This window comes from Athene cunicularia (genome assembly GCF_003259725.1).
Source record: "Athene cunicularia isolate RWA chromosome 1 unlocalized genomic scaffold, athCun1 chr1_part2, whole genome shotgun sequence".
In the NCBI taxonomy this organism is placed as follows: domain Eukaryota; kingdom Metazoa; phylum Chordata; class Aves; order Strigiformes; family Strigidae; genus Athene; species Athene cunicularia.
The window spans coordinates 42651417-42670228 of record NW_020799092.1 but is presented as its reverse complement, the minus strand read 5'-3'; the positions used below and the strand labels follow the sequence as shown (position 1 = coordinate 42670228).

At 37.3% G+C, this 18812-nt stretch overlaps 1 protein-coding gene across 1 annotated transcript in view; it reads left to right on the top strand.

The window, feature by feature from the left end:
- The window catches only part of TRHDE (thyrotropin releasing hormone degrading enzyme), a 213418-nt gene that overhangs the window by 106550 nt on the left and 88056 nt on the right, over nucleotides 1-18812 (top strand). The window contains exon 6 of the mRNA XM_026865004.1: nucleotides 9915-9980. Within this exon, the coding sequence (XP_026720805.1) occupies nucleotides 9915-9980 (66 nt within the window). The remainder of the gene's footprint in view (nucleotides 1-9914; nucleotides 9981-18812) is intronic.

Here is an 18812-nt window from a genome sequence, read left to right as displayed (position 1 = left end):
TGTCTAGGCGACTTATACATTTTATTATTCAAGGAAAATGATGTGACAGTATCCACCTGAAGAACATGATTAGTTATGGTCATTTACCTCTGAATTTTGTTCTTTGTGTCATGTTCCTAAAATTTGCAAGAGAATTTATGTCTGAGACAAACATTTCACCAAAGCTCATCTTACCATCTGACCATTTTGGTATTATCCAGCCCTAGAACAGCTGTGTTTGTCAGAATAGAAAATGATTATGATTTCCCAGTGAAAAGCTCTCCTTGAATATAATGTTGCTTTTTCAGTGATGTTTTGGCATCAGATAAATGGCCTTACAATCTATGAAAACAACATAAGATACCTTTATAAATCTTTGATTATTTAGCACAGTACATTACAAGTTTATAGGTATATTTGCAGATTTAAAAAATATTGGCTCATCCACATTGTAAGTTAAGTTTTAAAAATAGTGTCAGTTTAATTTGTTTATTAAGATGTATCCCGGTTTTATTGCTGAGTTTCAGTAGCACATTAACTTGTGGGTGTGCACTGCTTGATAAGCAAATGTCAGTTGGAAATTCTGTATTACATTAAAAAGTAAAAAAGATAAATGACTGATTTTTTTTTTTTTATTCTAGTGTGTACTGTTAATATCAAGTAGGGGTAGTTTTTTGGGGGCTCCTTTTAATGAATGTAGTCCCTTACTTTTTAACAATTTATTACCAAATGCAGGGAAAGCAGTCAGACCCAAATTCAGCTGCCTACATAGTTGTTTGCTTAATTTTATGTGTGTAAGCTGTGGAATTTAAGTTGGGTTGCTTAGGTACGTAAGGTACTTCACTGTGTCACTAAATGATGGCTCGGACTAAGACCTTCAGGGTTAGGCTCCTGTTGTCATGTTTTGTATAAGTATGCTGCATAGTCTGTATATACTCATCTCCCTACTTACTTATGGTTTTTACATGGGTTTTCCAAAGGGAAAGCCTTTAGGAGTTAATTTGAACATTCTACATTTCTGTAGGAAAAGAAATCAAAGGGACATGTTTACTCATTTAAACAATTATCTTCTGTTATCCTAATCAAATAAGGAAGCATTCACACCCATCAAATTCACATGCATTAAGATTCATTTTTCTTGTTGTATTTGGAGGTGCCGCTGGAGAATACAGAATGTAGCCAGGCTGGTGTATTGCAGTGCTCGGTTTTTGAAAATGAAAGAGGGATTTAGTGTTGATGACTCATGATACAGTCTAATTAATTCCCTGAAAAGAATTTCTTAGTGAGTACTTCTGCAGTTCCCAGAGATGAGATATTTTGGATAGAGGCAGCAGAAGAATTCCAGAGAAGGCTTTGCAATTTCCTCGGCTCTTACAGCTCGATAGAAGAACTTTAACAGAGATCTCTCAGGAGCCTGCCACAGTATCGTGTTGTAAATGATGGCATGAATAGGACACTCGTTCTAGAACTATCAGGGTAAGGCTGCATACCATGAAAAATGGTTCTGAGTGGGAGCTGAGGAATGGTAGGACTTCTCTTGGGGAAGAAGGAAAAAAGCAAGAGTGTATGGTGAATATGTTTGCTTAAGGAAGCCCAGTTTAAATGCAACACATGGATTTGAAAGTGCTTATCCAGTTTTCAGTTGTTCTTACAGGAGAACTAAGGGATGTCTATTGATTTGCTTAAGGTCCCACCAGTCACTCAACAGACATTGCATCCAGACTTCACCCATCTCTTGGTCCTCTTTAACATACTGAGAGTAACAATTCAGTTAATTCAGTGCACTACATGTAGTGTAACACAGCAGCTCAGTTGACCAAGCTTTTAAATTATTAATTTACACATGCATACACTGTTCTGTATCTACAAGCAAGGTCTGCAGATGTGACTTAGTCAAATATGCTTTTTGTGTTAAATTTCTCCAGGATTCAACAGATTTTGTTTTTTTTTTTTTTTAAAATTTTATGTAAGAGTTCTTTTTTAAATTCACATTTTTGCTACATGTTTGAGGTACATTGTTCTTTCACTTTAATTCATGCTGTGTTTTTCCCAATAAGCTAAATTTCATGGGGCATCCAGCTGTGGTTGCTTAGTACCAACAAATAATGATTGCTTTTGGAAACGTGACTTGGATATTACTTGTTGGCTAGTGTTCACATTACAAAAATAATATGCAAATGTGTGTTCCTTTTGGGTAACAATGCTTTTCTAATATTTGAAGTGAACTTAGAAACACAGAATTACCTAAGATTTGGAGAAATAAAGAATAATGTATGAATTCAGGAACTTTGAACTGAAATGAAATTATACTCATTTACTTAAGAACCCATTTGATTGTGGATACCCTTAGGCTTCTATCTGACAGAGTACTGTAAAAATATGTTCAACATTTTCAAGAAACCCCCCCAACCTGTACGCTGTTTTTATTACATTTGCTGTTCTAAAAAATCTTTCTTCAGCACGTTGCATGAACATACATTTCAACCATTATTCAAAATACATTAGCCAGAGTTTGAAAGGTTTTGTGTGATCTTAAGTGATTCTGCTGAGGTAGTCCGTGCCTGACTTGTGTGTATACAGCAGGTATGGCTCTGGCTTACTGGGTGAGGGGCCATGTCATGGCCAAAGTGTAAAAGGGGGACTCAGATTTTTAAGGATATAGCAGAGAAGTGCAATGAATTATTTGTATTGGTCTTTCCTGATGAAGAATGGGTTGATTCTCATGCTTAGTTTATTCTTTGTAAGAGGCTGCAGGAACTATCAGTTCGAGGTAGGTATATGGGAAACACTAACTAAAAGAGCTGAATTAGTTGTTAAAAAGTCTTCAGAACTGGGTGGCATCCACCTCCACATTCTGAACGTAACCAGATGTGGAGCTGCAAAACTTCTGGCAATGGCAAATAGATCATCCTTACAAACAGCCACTGTGCCAGAGAATTGCTGAGGTAATGTAAAGAAGGGGCGCCAGGGGAAGAAGTCCTGGGAGCTATAGGCTAGTGAGTTTGGCTTCCTTCTCTGAGAAGTGGGGATTCTGTAGGGTATAAAGAGTAAGATAACTGAGCACATGGATAAATATGTTGGTCTTGCTTGGACATAACTGCTGCAGAGGGAAATTCTGTCTCACTAACCAGCTGGAGTTCTTCGGGGAAGTAAGTAGACACTGAATTTAAAAAAAGTCTTTGACAAGGCACCTCACCTATAGCTCAGGGTAAATAGTTTAAGGAGAGAATATTTAATGTGTGTGTAATGTGACCGATTCATTTAAAAAAAAAGATTACTAGTATATATTAGGTATATATTAGTAGCCATCAAACTTTGTGTATTGATTCTCATCTTAAATCAGGAGCTCTTTATGGAACAATAGTACCTTTGTGAGTGCCTGTGTGTGGTTTGAGCATTGTTTTAATCAGTGAAGATGAAGGTGATTATAAGAAGTTTTCACTGATAATAACAGCTCTAACAATAATATGGATAAAATCTAGTATAATTGAGGTAGAGTCACTCACATTTCTCTTAGGTAGAGAGAAAGTAACTCTAATCGTGAATTGTAGGCATGCCAGCATACAGAAAAATAACTATAGGCCTCCTATCTATATCTCATTGTATTTGAAAAACAAGTGGTGTTATTACATATTAATCAGGACTGATTTTGAACTGACTACTGTACAATAGAAGAATGTTAATAGATCACCTGTATTCAATGTTTGTTTTGTTATTTTTTTAAAATGAGAGAAGAAAAAGCAAAATGGATGGGTGGAGGTTTTATAGAAAATTGTCATATTAAATTTTATGTTTAGAAATTCAGTTATGTCATTTTTGTAGATAGTCCAATACTCCTGTCCTCAGCACCCACTGCCCGCTTACACCTTGGATACCACGGTGGTGTTTTTCATAGAAGGATACCTCTTGATTTTATTTTTTATGTCAAAAAAGAGATCATTCTGAACTAAATCAAAATAACTTCCATTCCTAAACAAGGATGGTAAGGTGGACATTCAGTGAAGAAGAGTTATATTGAGGTCTGTGTAATTATTATTACTGCTATTCGGTGTTATGTGAGCTGATTTTTGCACTGTTTATGCTTTCACATTTTCTGATGTTTCTCTGTAAGTTGCAGGATAAAATATCTTCAGAGGGATTCGTGTCATCTCACTTGGGACGTTCACTGTGTAGACTCCTGCAGTTGACTAGTCCTCTAACCTCCCTGTGTCATTAGTGAAGATAAAACAGGCATTTCTAGGGTGAAATTAATCTGTCCCATTTTAAAAGTGTGTCTTTGGATGAGATGAATCAGTATAAGCTGAAGTGCTTGCTTCTCTCTCCTTTAAAGGCAGTCTAGACAGCTGGCTCAGCTGTGTGCAACCGAGTAAGCATCAGATAGCTAGGATGTAGGCATCTGCATTCAGTCAGATGAATCTCAATGCTACCATTAAAACAAAAAGAAATGAAACACACAAAAGCAAAACCAAAAAGAAAAAAAGAAATTGATGTTCTAGGAAAAAATGACAAGTTTTGGTGGCAAAAAGGATGGAAGAGCAACGCTTTTTTCTGGGTCAGTCTTTTATGCTCTCTTCATTCCTCCACTCCAACTCATTTACAAAACAATAGATTATTTCACCCTCACAAGAGTCAGCTACAGTTCATGATTTCTGTTTTGTGTTGCTGGCATTTTTCTCTGGTGACCACTTTTTAGAATACTGAAATAATTTTTGGTCCTTAAAAGAGTAATGCTGAATGACTTGCCAGCTCATTTGTATCTCTTCACATACAGCCCCTTGCTCTTGCCTCCTAGTTTCTGCATAATCCTGTGTGCTGGTTTACTGATTTTTACATTGTTCCCTTCACTTCAACTGCTTCAGCTGTTCATTATTTTAAGTGCTTTTCTTTGCTGTCTGCTCAGTACAGAACATTCACCTCCAGCTAGCAAACGGTCTGCCCTCTCTCCTCAGGGCCCTCTCTTTAGTACCTACCATTGCTGGTTTTCTTATATGAAAGTATGACAATGTAGAATAAACTGAGATGTGTTATTTGACTGTATATATAGAAAAGGATGGTGTCACACCAGTTTTATATTTCCACAATTCAGAAATTCTTGGGAACTGCTTATTAGTACAGAACTTTTGTAACAGAGTGGGGAAACAGTCTCTGTATGGCCTTTTTGAACATTGCAGTTGAATTCATCTCATCTCACTTTAGATGTCTGAAGTGCAGATATGTATATATGAGCTAGTCACCCAAGGCTACTTTTGGAGTGAATTACAAGAGATGAGTGCTTTTAGGGTACAATTCCCCTAATCTGTTTGGAGGTCTACTTTAAGATGAGATAAAGTGCACCCAGAAGTGACTGGTGCTGCGCATTGGCTGTAAAGGAAGTCTAAACAACTAAAATAGTTGTAGACACAGATGCTACAGATAGCTGCATTGAATGAAATGTATTCTCTCCTGTGTGGCTCTATAACAGTATTGCGTTATATGTAGTAGTCATATTTTTGTGGATTCATATGTAAGACTTACTTGGTTTTCCTGTTACATATATTCCGTTTTGTACTTTCTTTTGTATAAGAAATGATTACAGGATGGAAGTTGCAAGTGAAACAATTAATTCAAGAATTCAGGTATAATAAAACTGGATTATTCACTAAGTCAGAGAATTAATTTAACTTTCAGTAATTGTGACCTGTAGTGATGTCACGGGATCAATAAATATAGAAGTGGGTCTTTAAAAATCAGTTTCATTTAATCCAAGATCAAGGTTGCAATCATTTTATGTTGGCATGACGAGAATTAGATTGAATGCCTTAACTGTGACTCTGCATTTTGTAGATTTCAAAGACAAGTTCAGCTCATATATAAAGGAATTTTAGTGATGTCACTCTTAGGAATTCAGTAATGGATGGCCTTTACCATGGTGTGAGTGTGCAAACAAGTTTATTCAGGGAAAGAAAGAGCATAAACTTCCAGCACTTTGGCCAGTGTTGGCTAATTGCCCATGAACATGCCTTTTCCCAAGAGCACTTTGCAGAAAAGGACTGTGTATGCAGTTAATTTCAGTGGAGTAGCTGACACGTTGTACCTTCTTTTCCTATAGCAGTGGAGTCAGTGCTGAGGCTGAGGAAGCTTCAACTGTGCCATATATGAGGAGCATGCTGGGTGATCTTCGGCATATGATTTAACTATGATGTGCCTCAGTTTCCCTTTAATTTGCAGGATATTGGTATCAGTGTCTTCTGAAGCAATTACGATATCTGTGAATGAACAGTGCTTCACTGGAGCCAGGTAGTGCCATTAATCATTGACTGAGTATCTAGTGTATTTGTCTGAGTCTGACTTTCATTAAGATGGGGTACACTGGCTTAAGATGAGTCAGATTTTTACACTGGCAGAGCATGGGTACATTTTTTGAATAGGACAGAATTGATTCCCACTAGACCTGTTAAACCAATGTTTTACCTCTTGACAAAGTATTGAGTCACTCGCTGCCTGGAGGAAAGCACTTAAATCATCAGTAAATAGATATTCTGGCCTGTAGGAGAGCCAGGTTCACTTCTCAAGACTCCATATGTCATTGCTTGGTTGGACAAATGTTGGCAGAGCAGAAGTGGCCCTGAGAGTGAAGCGGGGAGCGGATCGGTTGCATGTCAGGGCATTCAGGGAACCATGCTGACAGGTTCCCAAGGGCATCGTCTGCAGCAGGACAGATTTGTTGTGATTTAGGAATTTTCTTTAGGTTTAGGTCTAGGTTAAAGCTTTCAGAAGGTATGGAAGCATAGGTCCTCTGGACTCCATCTAGTTCACTGCTTGCTAGGCAGATAGGGAGTGAAAATGCTGGCACATTCGACCATTCAGATGACCCTAAGGCCACATATTCTGTTACTCCTGTAACTGAACTTAGTGCACATACCTTCTTTACCTCCCAATACCCTCTGCTTGGGGTCATCTTTCAATCTCCTCTTCTTAGTAAGGCCCTGTATATTATGCCAGTTACTCTGCATACCTCTTGCTTTTATTCTTCTGCCTGCAAACCCTTTTCTCCACATCTCCAGTTAAGAGTGCCAGTGTTTGCTGCCTTTCCCTTTCATTTCCAGAGCTGGGAATGTATTGATTGCTTCTGCTCTTTTTACAAAAGGATCACTGTTCTCTTTTTTGCCTACTCTACTAGTGCAAGAAAGGTGAAGTGAGTTGATTCCTTCCTATTCTTCCTCCCATTTATTTTTCTTTCACACAAAGGGCTGCATTTGCTTCCGCTTCTCCTCCATTCTCCCCAAGACAGTTTTTTTCCTCTTGAGGTTCTCTGTTTTTCTGGTTTCCCCCTTTTCTTTAGAATCCCTTCCTCAAATAAGTCAAGAAGTGTTTGCTTTCCCCGTGTGGGGAATATGGCAGAACTGGGATAAGCATACTGTTCTGGAAGCTGTAAGTAGGACTTGTGGATTTCCTCAAGGTAATTAATTGGTAGAAAGTACTTCTGAATAGCTGTGAAAAGGGATCAATCCTGCCTTTGTGCCTTGGATCTCATATTCAGTCTTTGCTTGCTTTTTTATATTCGGTTTGCTGTGTAAAGGCCACCTATATTTCCATCCAACACGTGGATAAATGTTACCCGTGAGAGGAATTCTATAATTTTTTTTATGTGTATCTGACAGTTCTTGGTCTCTGGATAGAAAAAGACTCTATGGGCAAGATCATATGAAGGTATTTGCTTGCTTCTCACAGAAATCAGTAGAGTTAAGGCGCCTATATAAATATATGTCCATTGCTACTATGTGAAATTTAAACTGTGAGAAAGAAACAAGGTGATCCTGGAATACTAACGAGTAGGAAAACAGATGTATGATAAGTGGAAAAATGTCTTTGTTGTTAAGGATTTACGCTGATCTGTTTCATATTTTATATTTTTTTGGTTCTGTTACAGATGTTTTGAGCTGCCCTGCCCAAGCTACTTACAGGATAAATAGGATTCATCGATTTATTAGATTTTTTAAATCTTTTGTTTTATCTGCTTCGACAGATTTATCTGCTGTTTATCCGCTTACACATCTCTGAGAACTTTACTCATCTGTTCCTCTAGTAAAATAAGGGTAATAATGCTTCCTGACATACGGTCTTGTCTGTTCAGGTAATAATCTGTTTTGGTAGGAATTATTTGCTGTGTTGCAGCGTATTCCAAACATGATTGGTCTCCCAGGAAGATTATTTACCACCATAAAAACATAACATAGTGTTAGTAATACAAACACCACCTTTTGGTTTATCTGTTTCAATTTATGTAAGCAACTACAAACATCTCCTCAATTAATGATTTCTCTTTTTTTGCTTCATTACTTTGCTAACTATGTATTATTTGTTGCTTCTGCCTATGTGAAGAACTTGTGCTGTTTTCTTACGATTTACTAAAAATTTACAAATCTTTTTGATTTATGTCACTATTTGAAATGTTGGTTATTACAGATAATTCATTCAGTACTTCAAAAATAGTCACTATACAGAAAGTCAGTGGAACATGTGTAAAACAGTCTAAAAATTGGACAACTGTGAAATAAACTATTCTGAACTTTAATCTAGCAGGAAAAGACATAAAATTTTGTTTTGAAAGCTGAAGCTAGAGAAATTCAAATTAGTAAAAAGGTGCATATTTTCATTGTGAGAGTAAATATTACTTGTGACAAGTTATGTAATGTGAGACATTTTCCTGTTCTTGATTCTTCCTAAAATAGATTCTATTGTGTAAAAAGAAGCAATAAGGGTTTTGCCTAAATGACCGTTTAACCTCTGTTAATGGAGGAAGTCAGATTACATTGTTGTAATAGTCCTTTTGGCTTTAGAACCTCTGAATTTTTGAATCAGTTTGAATGTTTATCTTGGTGGTTTGGTAATTGAGGATTAGCTTAATTCCTCAATTTACATTTGTAGATGAGGTTGTTGAGTTCTAGCATCATGTTTTCTTACTCCCTTTGATTCACTGACTTCAAATCAAAAGTGTCCTCTCTCTTGTGCAGTGATCGGTACTAAGTATAACATTTGATTAATGGGATTGGAAGGCTGGTTATCTTGAAATTGGATTGTAAAGTGGGATATTATAGCTAAATCATCAAATCAGATCTGCATAGATATTTCTGCTTGAAATAGAGCACTTGTGCAAGGGCAAAATGCACAACAGTTGTGGTTCTGAGAGGCAGTGAGAAAACAGAAAAGGGATGCCTTAAAGAAAGCTACTCTGGCATGTATCTATCTGTTTCTTGATGTAACTACTGAGAATTAGAATCACCTGTAAAACAAAAGAAATTATTTAGATCTCTATTTTGCCTGAAGGGGCAAATGTTTAAGAACTGGTAAAGTAGAGAAAGAGTGTTATACAAGCACTTACCTCTTTGCATAATAGTCTGGGAAATAAGAGGAATATTAATAAGTCAGATATGTATATCCACATCTTACAAAATTCTTATGAAAATTATCCACTTCCAGATCATCAGATCTTGAAGGCTTTTACAAAGAAAAGCAGTATCACTAAATCCTGATTTACAATAGTATAATAGAGATGTAAAGTATTAAGAATAATCACTGTGGTAGAATTTAACATGGACATTATTTTTGCCCTCATTTAAAACCGTGCAGTACTGCTGAGTGCACAGAAGGGCTGGGGGTAACCAGCTGCAAAGGTACACATCCATGCTCCAGCAGTAGAGAGAGTGTGTTTTATGACCTGTGCCTTATTCAGTATACAGGGCAGGATATTAAGAGTATGTCTGGTTCCTCACTTTTCTTTGTAAACATTTGCATTATCTTCCCTCTCTCTTTTTCATTCCAGCGCAAATAAAGGTTGTATTAATCAGATCCAAGATGATAGTGTTGGATGGAAATGCCTAATTCAGATCGTTATTATTGTGTAATATTGACACGCAAACCCAGTTACTTCTTTTTTTCTCTCTTATTTCCTACAGGGTGCAGCTCTAATTCGAATGCTGGCTAACTTTATGGGTCACTCTGTGTTTCAAATGGGCTTACAAGTAAGTAAAGGCATTTCTGTCTTTGTATAGATGTGCATTTCTAGCACTTTCTCTTTCTCTCTCTTTTTAATTTCTGAACCACATTTTCACCTGTCTGTGGAAATGTTTCTTTACTTCAGGACCATCTGAGGCACCTACATATCCCCGAAGCTGAATTTGATGAAAGACGCTGAGCAGCGTAACACATATTGTGGTGCCCCCGGTTTCACCTATATTTTTTGGTGTATCGAGTGACTGCACTTTAACAGGCACATGGTTTTGTGTCTGTTTTGTGTAGATTGCCACGTAAAAGCCATGTTATCCATGTGACAACTGTGTGAAGGGCTAGCTGAGGAAAGAGCTACTTCTCTTCAGTTACATTTGCATGCTGGTATAACAAATAATAACAAATGATGTCAAGCTAGCTAAAAAATATATGGCCCTAAAATTAGTCATGCTTTGCAGATAAATATTTTTGCCTTCCCTTCCCCATAGCAAAATCTTTGAGCTTTATTTTTGCCTTTGATAAGCATGGAGTACTCTCTGCCTTAACAATGTTTTGAAAGCTCACTATCTTTTACAAAAGGTAACATTTCTGTACAAAGAAAGTCAGCATGCTGATTAGCAAGGGTGAACTCTTTTCAGCAATAATTCAGTGCAAATGAGTATTTCGTAAAATATATAAAACAAACAAGCCAAAGCATAAAAAACAATGTGAATCCCTCTATTCCATTGAAATCTGCTTGAGTAAATCACGTTACAGGCAGCTGTGATTGATGAATTATGTATGATGCAGCCTGCTACTTAGAAGTGTCCTTTAAAGTAAATTGATGTTCACCTGAAATACAATTATGCTAAGATGGAAAGAGCAATCAATCTTATCTGTTCTTAGTAAGCTTTTCATTTTGAAATTTAAATAAACTACGTCTAGGATCAGGTCATTTTTTAACAGAATAATTCTACCTCTAACCAAAATAAATTGGAATATAAAATATAAACCAAAAGTTAAATAAATGCATTGGTTATGTCAGAGAGGTGTGTCCCATGCAATAGGCAATGAAGAGACCTTCTAGGGAAATACAGCTTTTTGGAGAGTTTACAGGACATTCAGGGTTTGCAGCATAACTTATTCACAAGACCCAGTTGGGTCATTTTCTTACTTGTAACACCAGGTTGGATCAGTTAGGTAATTTTCTTCTCCAGATAAGAAATCTTTAAATCAAAAGTTTTCTTTGTTTATGTCGAGGGTAAAACCCCCGTCTCATTTAAGCCAGTAATACTTCTGTCCTTAGTCCAGCAAAATCCATATTCCAGCCAGAAACTTTTGCCTGCAGAGATCCATTCATATGGAAATTCAGTAGCACTTTTTCCCCCAAAAATCATTTTGTTCAGTGTTTCAGAAAGGGAAGGATTTAATACGTACATCTCAACCCCCTTTTTTCTACTTTCTTGTATGTTTGCTTGAAAAATAACAGTGTGCAAGTTGTCCTGAAATAAATTTAGAAAGAAGTTCAAATCAAAGCATAGAGCTATGCAGGGATTAAATAATCATAATTACCATAAAGTTGTAATGGAGCTTTGTTTTTTGATTTGAGTTCTTTCCTATTATTTCTGCTTTTCACCGGTTCTGCTCTAAATAGAAGCTCTTCTGTTTGCTAATGAAAGTCTATGAAAAATCTGACTAGTGAAAGTCTTGGCACCGTTTCTGTAGGAAGATGATGTTCTAACTTCTTTTATAAAAACTGTTTGAAATCCACATAGAGATTTTCCATGTGCATGTCTCCAAGTTGAACAAAACAAAACATAAAATTCATAAGCTTGTTCATAAGTTACAAATTACAGAATTAGAAATGTCTGTCCATCATTTAATTCTTTGTGTTTTGTGGATCTAACAAAACGGTGTTCCTGCAGCGTAGAGTTGGGAGACTAGTTTTGTTAATAAGGGCAACTGGAGGACTAATTTACTTTTTCTATTATGCATTGGTTTAGGCTTTTTAGCTCTTTAGCTCTGGTACCATTACTCGGGATTTAGCATTATGTTGCCTTGAATCCAGTTTTATTATGGAATTCTAATGTTCAACTAAATGGCCTTTCTCAAGGATAGCTGCAAAATCAAGTATTACTACTATTTATAAATCTCTTCAAATAATGAATACTCTGAAAGTGCACTTGATGATTCATTCCTCCTGGGTTATTCTAATGGCTGGCTGAGTAACTGAGTTCTGAAGGACCTTCTCTTTATCATATTTGCTTTGTTTTTCATTAGCCTCCAGTACATGGAGCACATCAGTGTTAATAGTATTAATATTATTTCAGTTGTTTTTGGTATATTAGGTATGTCCTTAAGTGTTTCATAGGTGACAAAAAAGAGTATTTCTGAAGTCTTATTACACTAGCATAAACCAAAATGAGTAGCCTTTTATTTATGTTTGTGTTGAGTGTTTGTTGTTTCATTGAAATCAGGGTACGATTTATCATCTAATTAAGAGCTACAGAATTAGAGCTTTTATATAAGAGAAGCTACAATGGATAGGCTAACCTTTGTGTGAAGAAGAGGAAAATATAAGGTTTAGAGCAAGAAGAAAATGGGATAGCTACCTTTTGATTGTTACCACTTCTTTCTTGATCTGATTCGCATGCTGTCACTTGGCAGGTGGACTTTTTGAAGAGCAGATCAAGATAGCTTGGGAAAGAAACATCCTCTATATGTCAAATAAAATAATCAATTGTGTTAAAAAGGAGAAAAAAGGATGGTGAGGGGAGAGTGGGGCTCTTTGTTGGATGTTCTTTAACAATGAATATGAGCTGAAGGAAATGTACAAATGCGCACATGATCCCTAATAGTTCAGCAAACTGTTCTGTTGAGGAGTCTGCAAGGAGGTAAAATTTTAGTAGAGATGCTCAGTTTTACGGTGTAGATAGCTTTGGAGAGATTCGTATCTGTCAAGAATAGCTGGACTGTTCCTGTCATGGTAAATATACTGTGAAAGACCATTTGATTATAGTGTGGAAGTTCTACAATAATACTGCAGCCAAGAGACTTACCTAGTGAAGATACAATTTTCTGGAAGCCCTTCAAAGACATATGATGTTTTGAATCATGTGACATTTTCAAACAGAAGATTTAGTTACAAAGACAGAACTTTCTCACTGTTCTCATATAGTATTCACAGACAAAACCAAATGAAAATATATTTTGTGTTGGCTGTAATGAATAACTAAGTAATGACAGTAACAGCCACAGCTGGTAACACTTGCGTACGAGGAAGTCAGAGTTATTATTTTTGTAGAAAATGTCTAATAAACCCTTCTCATAGTAGATGATTCCTTTCTTTTAAAAAGTCCTGACATCCTTCATGATGTGCAAAGTTTCTTATGTTCCAAGGAAATTCAAGAGGTGCACATTGCTGAATGCCAGTACTGTTCTTACAAAGTGGTGTTGCTTTTCAATCAAAAAAACATTGATCAGCTAGAACAGAGATTAGAGTGTGAAGGGGCTTGGTCAGCACCACTTGCTCTGATTATGTTTCTGAACTGCATAGATTGGTGGAGGAAGAAGCTGTAAGTTGGCATTAACATTCAGTCATCACTCAGGGCAGTAATATGCAATATAATACTAGATATGTGTGAGATTTTCATCTGTAGGCTGTTGTTCCTAATCTGTGTACTTGAAATAGAGTTGCTTCAATGACTGCTGTCCCTGTATTACATACGTTTCCTGGAAGGTTTTACTTCTTTTTGGCAAGGCACCCTTCAAGTTATCAGTGAGGTTTTTTACATATTAAGTATAGATAGAAAGCTCAGTGATTTGAAGGTCTAGTGACAGTGATTAGATGTGTGTAAAAAAGCACCTCCAGGTCTGTAATGAGACATTTCTGCACTGGTTTATTTAAATTTTTCTTATATTTGTTTTGATTATTTTGGAGCCTCATCTCTATTACTGTGCGTTTGTCAACACTGCATTTCATTTGCTATGCAGCAGCTCATTGATCACATAGGTCTGTATCCTTTTGAACTTCACTTGCTGCTGTGTATGTGTTCATCACTCACTCTGATTTAGTGCATCATCAGCAGTTTGAATTAGTTACTGTGGGAAACTCTGCTTCTGTGATAAATTAAATGCTTTTGTACTTTAGGTTTCACATTGTACATTTAGAAGAAGAATTTCCATACAGTGCCTCTGGATAGACACTGTCTTTGATGCTCAGGCCCAGTCAGCATGGGGTTATGAAAGGCAGGTCCTGCCTGACAAACCTGATCTCCTTCTACGACAGGGCGACCTGCTTATTGGATGAGGGAAAGGCTGTGGATGTTGTCTAGCTTGACATTAGCAAGGTCTTTGACAATGTTTCCCACAGCATTCTGCTGGCAAAACTGGCTGCTCGTGGCTTGGATGGGCACACGCTTTGATGGATAAAAAACTGTCTGGATGGCCGGGCCCAAAGAGTTGCGGTGAATGGAGTTAAATCCGGCTGGCGAACGGTCACAAGTGGTGTCCCCCAGGGCTCGGTGTTGGGGCCACTCCTGTTTAACATCTTTATTGATGAACTGGACAAGGGGATCGAGTGCACCCTCAGTCAGTTTGCAGATGACCCCAAGTTGGGTGGGAGTGTTGATCTGCTCGAGGGTAGGGAGGCTTTTCCAACCTAGATGATTCTGTGATTCTCAAACAAATTGGTCAACCTTTCAGAGGAGCTGTCTGGAGAAATGTGACGTGCAGGCTGTTAAATATAGCAAGGTTCAGATTTCAATAACTTTTTCCTATAATAAAGCTGTCTAGTTAGACTTTCTTTCATCCACACTGCTTAGTATTTTCTGCTTTTTAGACACCTGTATGCATGCCTGTGTTTTGGTTGGATTGTGGCAGTCAGTGTAAAAACCTATCAGAAACTTTGTAGGTGTAAAATAAAGTTCTAATGTGCTATTTTCCATATTGTTTACCACTTCTGTCCAAGAATCTGTTAGTACAAGAAACATATCCATCTATTTCCACAGTATTATTTTATAATCTATTTTTGACACGGTATATTAAACAGATTTCAGTGTGCCCATTTTATCATACCTATTTATTATATCTTTATTCCCAGTTCACAACAGTTAGCTGTATGCTGTTTAAAATGAGACATCATTAGATACTTAGTATAGTTTTCTGTAAAAACAAAAAAAAACACAGGCACCTTATCAGGATCAGGCTCAGTGAAGCAATGAGCTGCAAATGCTGTCCCCAGATTAACAGTGCACATGGAACTACCTGGAGTCTTCCTTTGCTCTGTGGGAGGATGTAAATTTTGCCACCAGGCAGGAGCATCTTTACAGCTGGAGCACCTTTGCTGTCGCAGCTGATGCATTTAGTAGATGTTGAGTACAGTACTTTTCAGATAATTCTGCACTCATCTCCTCTGGTGTAGAAGAGCACAGAATATATGACCTTGGTGAACATCAGAGTATCACCATGTACTTAACTTAGTTGTTGCTGATCCCTTTATTTTTTTAAACTGTCTCACTTCTGACCGTTGTCAACAAGTTAACTTGAGCATGTTAAAAGCAGGACATAGGAAGTAATAGGAAATCTCATAGGAGCTGATATCACTGTTTTCTACAATGCATGTCATACAAGATTGATAACATCTTTCACCTTTTCTGGCCCCCCAGCATTTCTCATGCTTCTAATTTACATCACTCTGGTCAGTAAAACTTGGCATAAGAAACTTTTGTAAGTTGCAGTGTCATGATATCTTTTTCCTTTGAAAGTGTTAAAGATGTATAGCATAGTAAGGGACATACTTGGATATCACTGCCAAAAATGGAAGTACTTCTTTAGCTCCAACAGGATTTGAGTATACTATGTGTATAGCAAAATGCTTCTGTTTAAAGAAAAAATGTGACTCAAGATGTGTAATTTAAATGTACAGTTATTAAGAAATGCTAAAGTTAATTTTATATTTTCTTTCTTTTCCTTTCTTATATGCACTTTAACTGGGTTTTTAAATTATGCAGTTGCCCAGCGTTTTTTGCATAGGACAATGTCTGATTCTGTTCACAAAATGGACCATGCTAACTGAATTGTCCTTCTATTCAATAGCTTTGTGTACTTTTAATTTGCTTTGTAGCCCCAGTTCCTAACTGCTACATAAAATTTTCTGAAATGCTGTCCAGTATGGTATCAGAGTGCATCACCAGCAGTTAGTGGACAAGACATATAAAGCTCATAGGGAGGGAAGGGATGGGGCTAGCCTCATGTTATAAATGGAGATTTAGGCCCACAGAAATATAACTTAAAATTTAAGCAAGTGTGAAGTATGCAATATGAGATGCCCAGTGCAGCACTTTTCCCTCCCATGTGTCTTAGGACTTATGGATAGGAAGAGTTCATGTGTTTAAAGCAGAACTTCCACTGTCTTCATCATCAGCTGTGAGCACTCAGCATGGCTGCAGCTGAGTCAAGGGACACCAGGGTGGGTCTCCAGAAAATGTTGATCATACAATTAATGTAGCTTTAAATAAATAAGTCAATGAGAATGGAGTGCCTGCACATTTGGGGGGAAATTGGACCGATGCGATTAAAATAAAAAAGATCAATGAAATTTAGATACCCATTTTGAAGCCCAGGAAGATGTTCTGTCAATTTATTTAGCATTATAAACTATTACAGATATTCAGAACAGACTTCACCTTGGGTTCAGTCACAATGTCCAGCTCTGCTACGGATCAGAGCGCAGGGCTGAACATAATGTACTCGCAATTACAGCGGTCACCGTCATGACTGCTGGTGGTTTTTGCCCGATAAAACAGATGCTGTGCAGAGGGAGCTTCTTCCTAAAATGTTGCATTAGCAGAGTATTCCTGTTTGGTTATATTAACTCCTTTCCCTCCTTTCTGCTCTACTTTTTGTCCTCGGAGTGTTTGGATCAGTTTGATTTCCCGGCTGTCAGGGGTTGCCAGGAAAAGGGAGACACAGGCTCTTTGCTTTCTGCTTCAGGGTCCTAACCTCCCTCTGAGCTTAAGCAGCTGTGATCCATTGGCACAGGGAGAGAGTGGGACTCTAGCTGCTGTGTCCCTGTGAAGTTGATCAGTGCGGGGAGAAAGCACGTTCCTGAGACAAGATCATTTTCCTTCTGACCTTTAGACCTGTACTCCAGTGCATGGGGACAGCAGAGCTTTTCAACAGAACGAGTGACAAGAAAAAGTAAAATGTGATATTATTCCCTACTTTCTTCCTGGTGTTGACTGAAAATTTGGAGAGGAATTCAGTCTGAGATGGACTTTTTGAAGATTTCAGCTCAAACAGCTGCATTTTGACCAAATTGGAGGTCCCAGTAAGGAGAGTTACAGTGATAATGGCCGGTGCTGCTGAACCTCAACAGGTGGCAATGACCCTAGCGCCCATGTTCAGAGCAAGGTTACAGTCAGTGTTGCCTTCATTATGAGGAAGTCGTGCTGTCCTGCAGCTAGGATAAAATGTTGCTTTATTGCTCCATTGCTAAAACTTCATACAAAAGTAAAAACAACTAGTACACACACAATTTACTTAACTTGTTAAGATTGTTTCCTCAGAATAGGATTGCCCTTTATGGCAGTGTTGCAATCAGTCACATTACAGACACGACTTACGTATTTACTTGGCATGCTTTCAGGGTGCTTCTCTTATTTTGCTACATGTGAAATTCAGTTATGACTATTTTCTCCTTTATTATTATTGTAGGAATTAATAAGAGGAAGAACATTAGATATGAATTCTCAGATAACATCAGTGGGCTGAGCAGCTATTTAAGAAAATGTTTTCTTTTGGGATAAAATTATACTGTTTTCCTGATAGGAGCTCAGTGGCAACTTCGCTTCTGTTGCGGTGAGGCAGTACAATGGACTTTACAGGGCACTGGAAGCACACATTTTGTGTGCAGTTCTGCCATCCTCATGAAATCAAAATTTCCATTAGCTCTTTAGAAGACAGTGAGGGTATTTCCAGCACAAAGCTTGCAGTGTTGAACTCCTAATTAATACTTAATACACGCTGGAAATGAAATAAATCTACTTTTGTTCACCCCAGTGGAGGACACTTAGAAAACAGCTGAATCCCTATTGGCCATCATCAAAACTTTTTCCTCCTCCTCCTCCTCCTTCTCCTCCCTCTACATACATTTAAAGTTCAGTTACTATAGCTAGGTAGACAAAGTAGCATATAGCCAGATGCAAATGTTAATGATTTTTAAGGTGTCTTCTTTTTGCAAAATTAAGTGCAGCTCTTGTGACTGTAGTCTATGATCTTTGCATGGTCTTTTTCACCATGAGAAACATTTTCCCAATTGATACAAACAACAAATAACTTATAAGCAAAGTCAAAGCTTCATTGTTACTGTACAAATGTTGCAAGTCATTATCATCTAGACACAGTGACATGCAAGTAATACAGTAACTTTTCTCAAGTGATTTATAGTGGCCTTTTCATAGTAAGTAGCATTAATTTATTTTCAATTTTGGAGCTTGTATAGAAAAAAGTATTGCAGAAGAGTACAGCAGAGGCTTTTTGCCTGGCTAGGAATCCTTGAGCATAGTTCAAGTTAACACAGAGGAATAAGCAGCCAGCCTGTCACAATTAGCAGGTGCCATCCAAATATCTCTGGAAAATATTCCATCATTTCTTGTGAGCATCATAAATATATTTATTGAGCAATACCTTGTTTTAGGTTCAAATGTATTCTACAACCAAACAAGCCAGAACTAAAATGAATGTACAAATTCAGTCAAATATATGCAGTTCAATTTCAAAGAGTACTTTATTTCTGTAAGATTTGTTCTTAGCTCAGTAGTTTAGTACCACTACCAAATAATACATCAGATACATTTTTCTTTAAA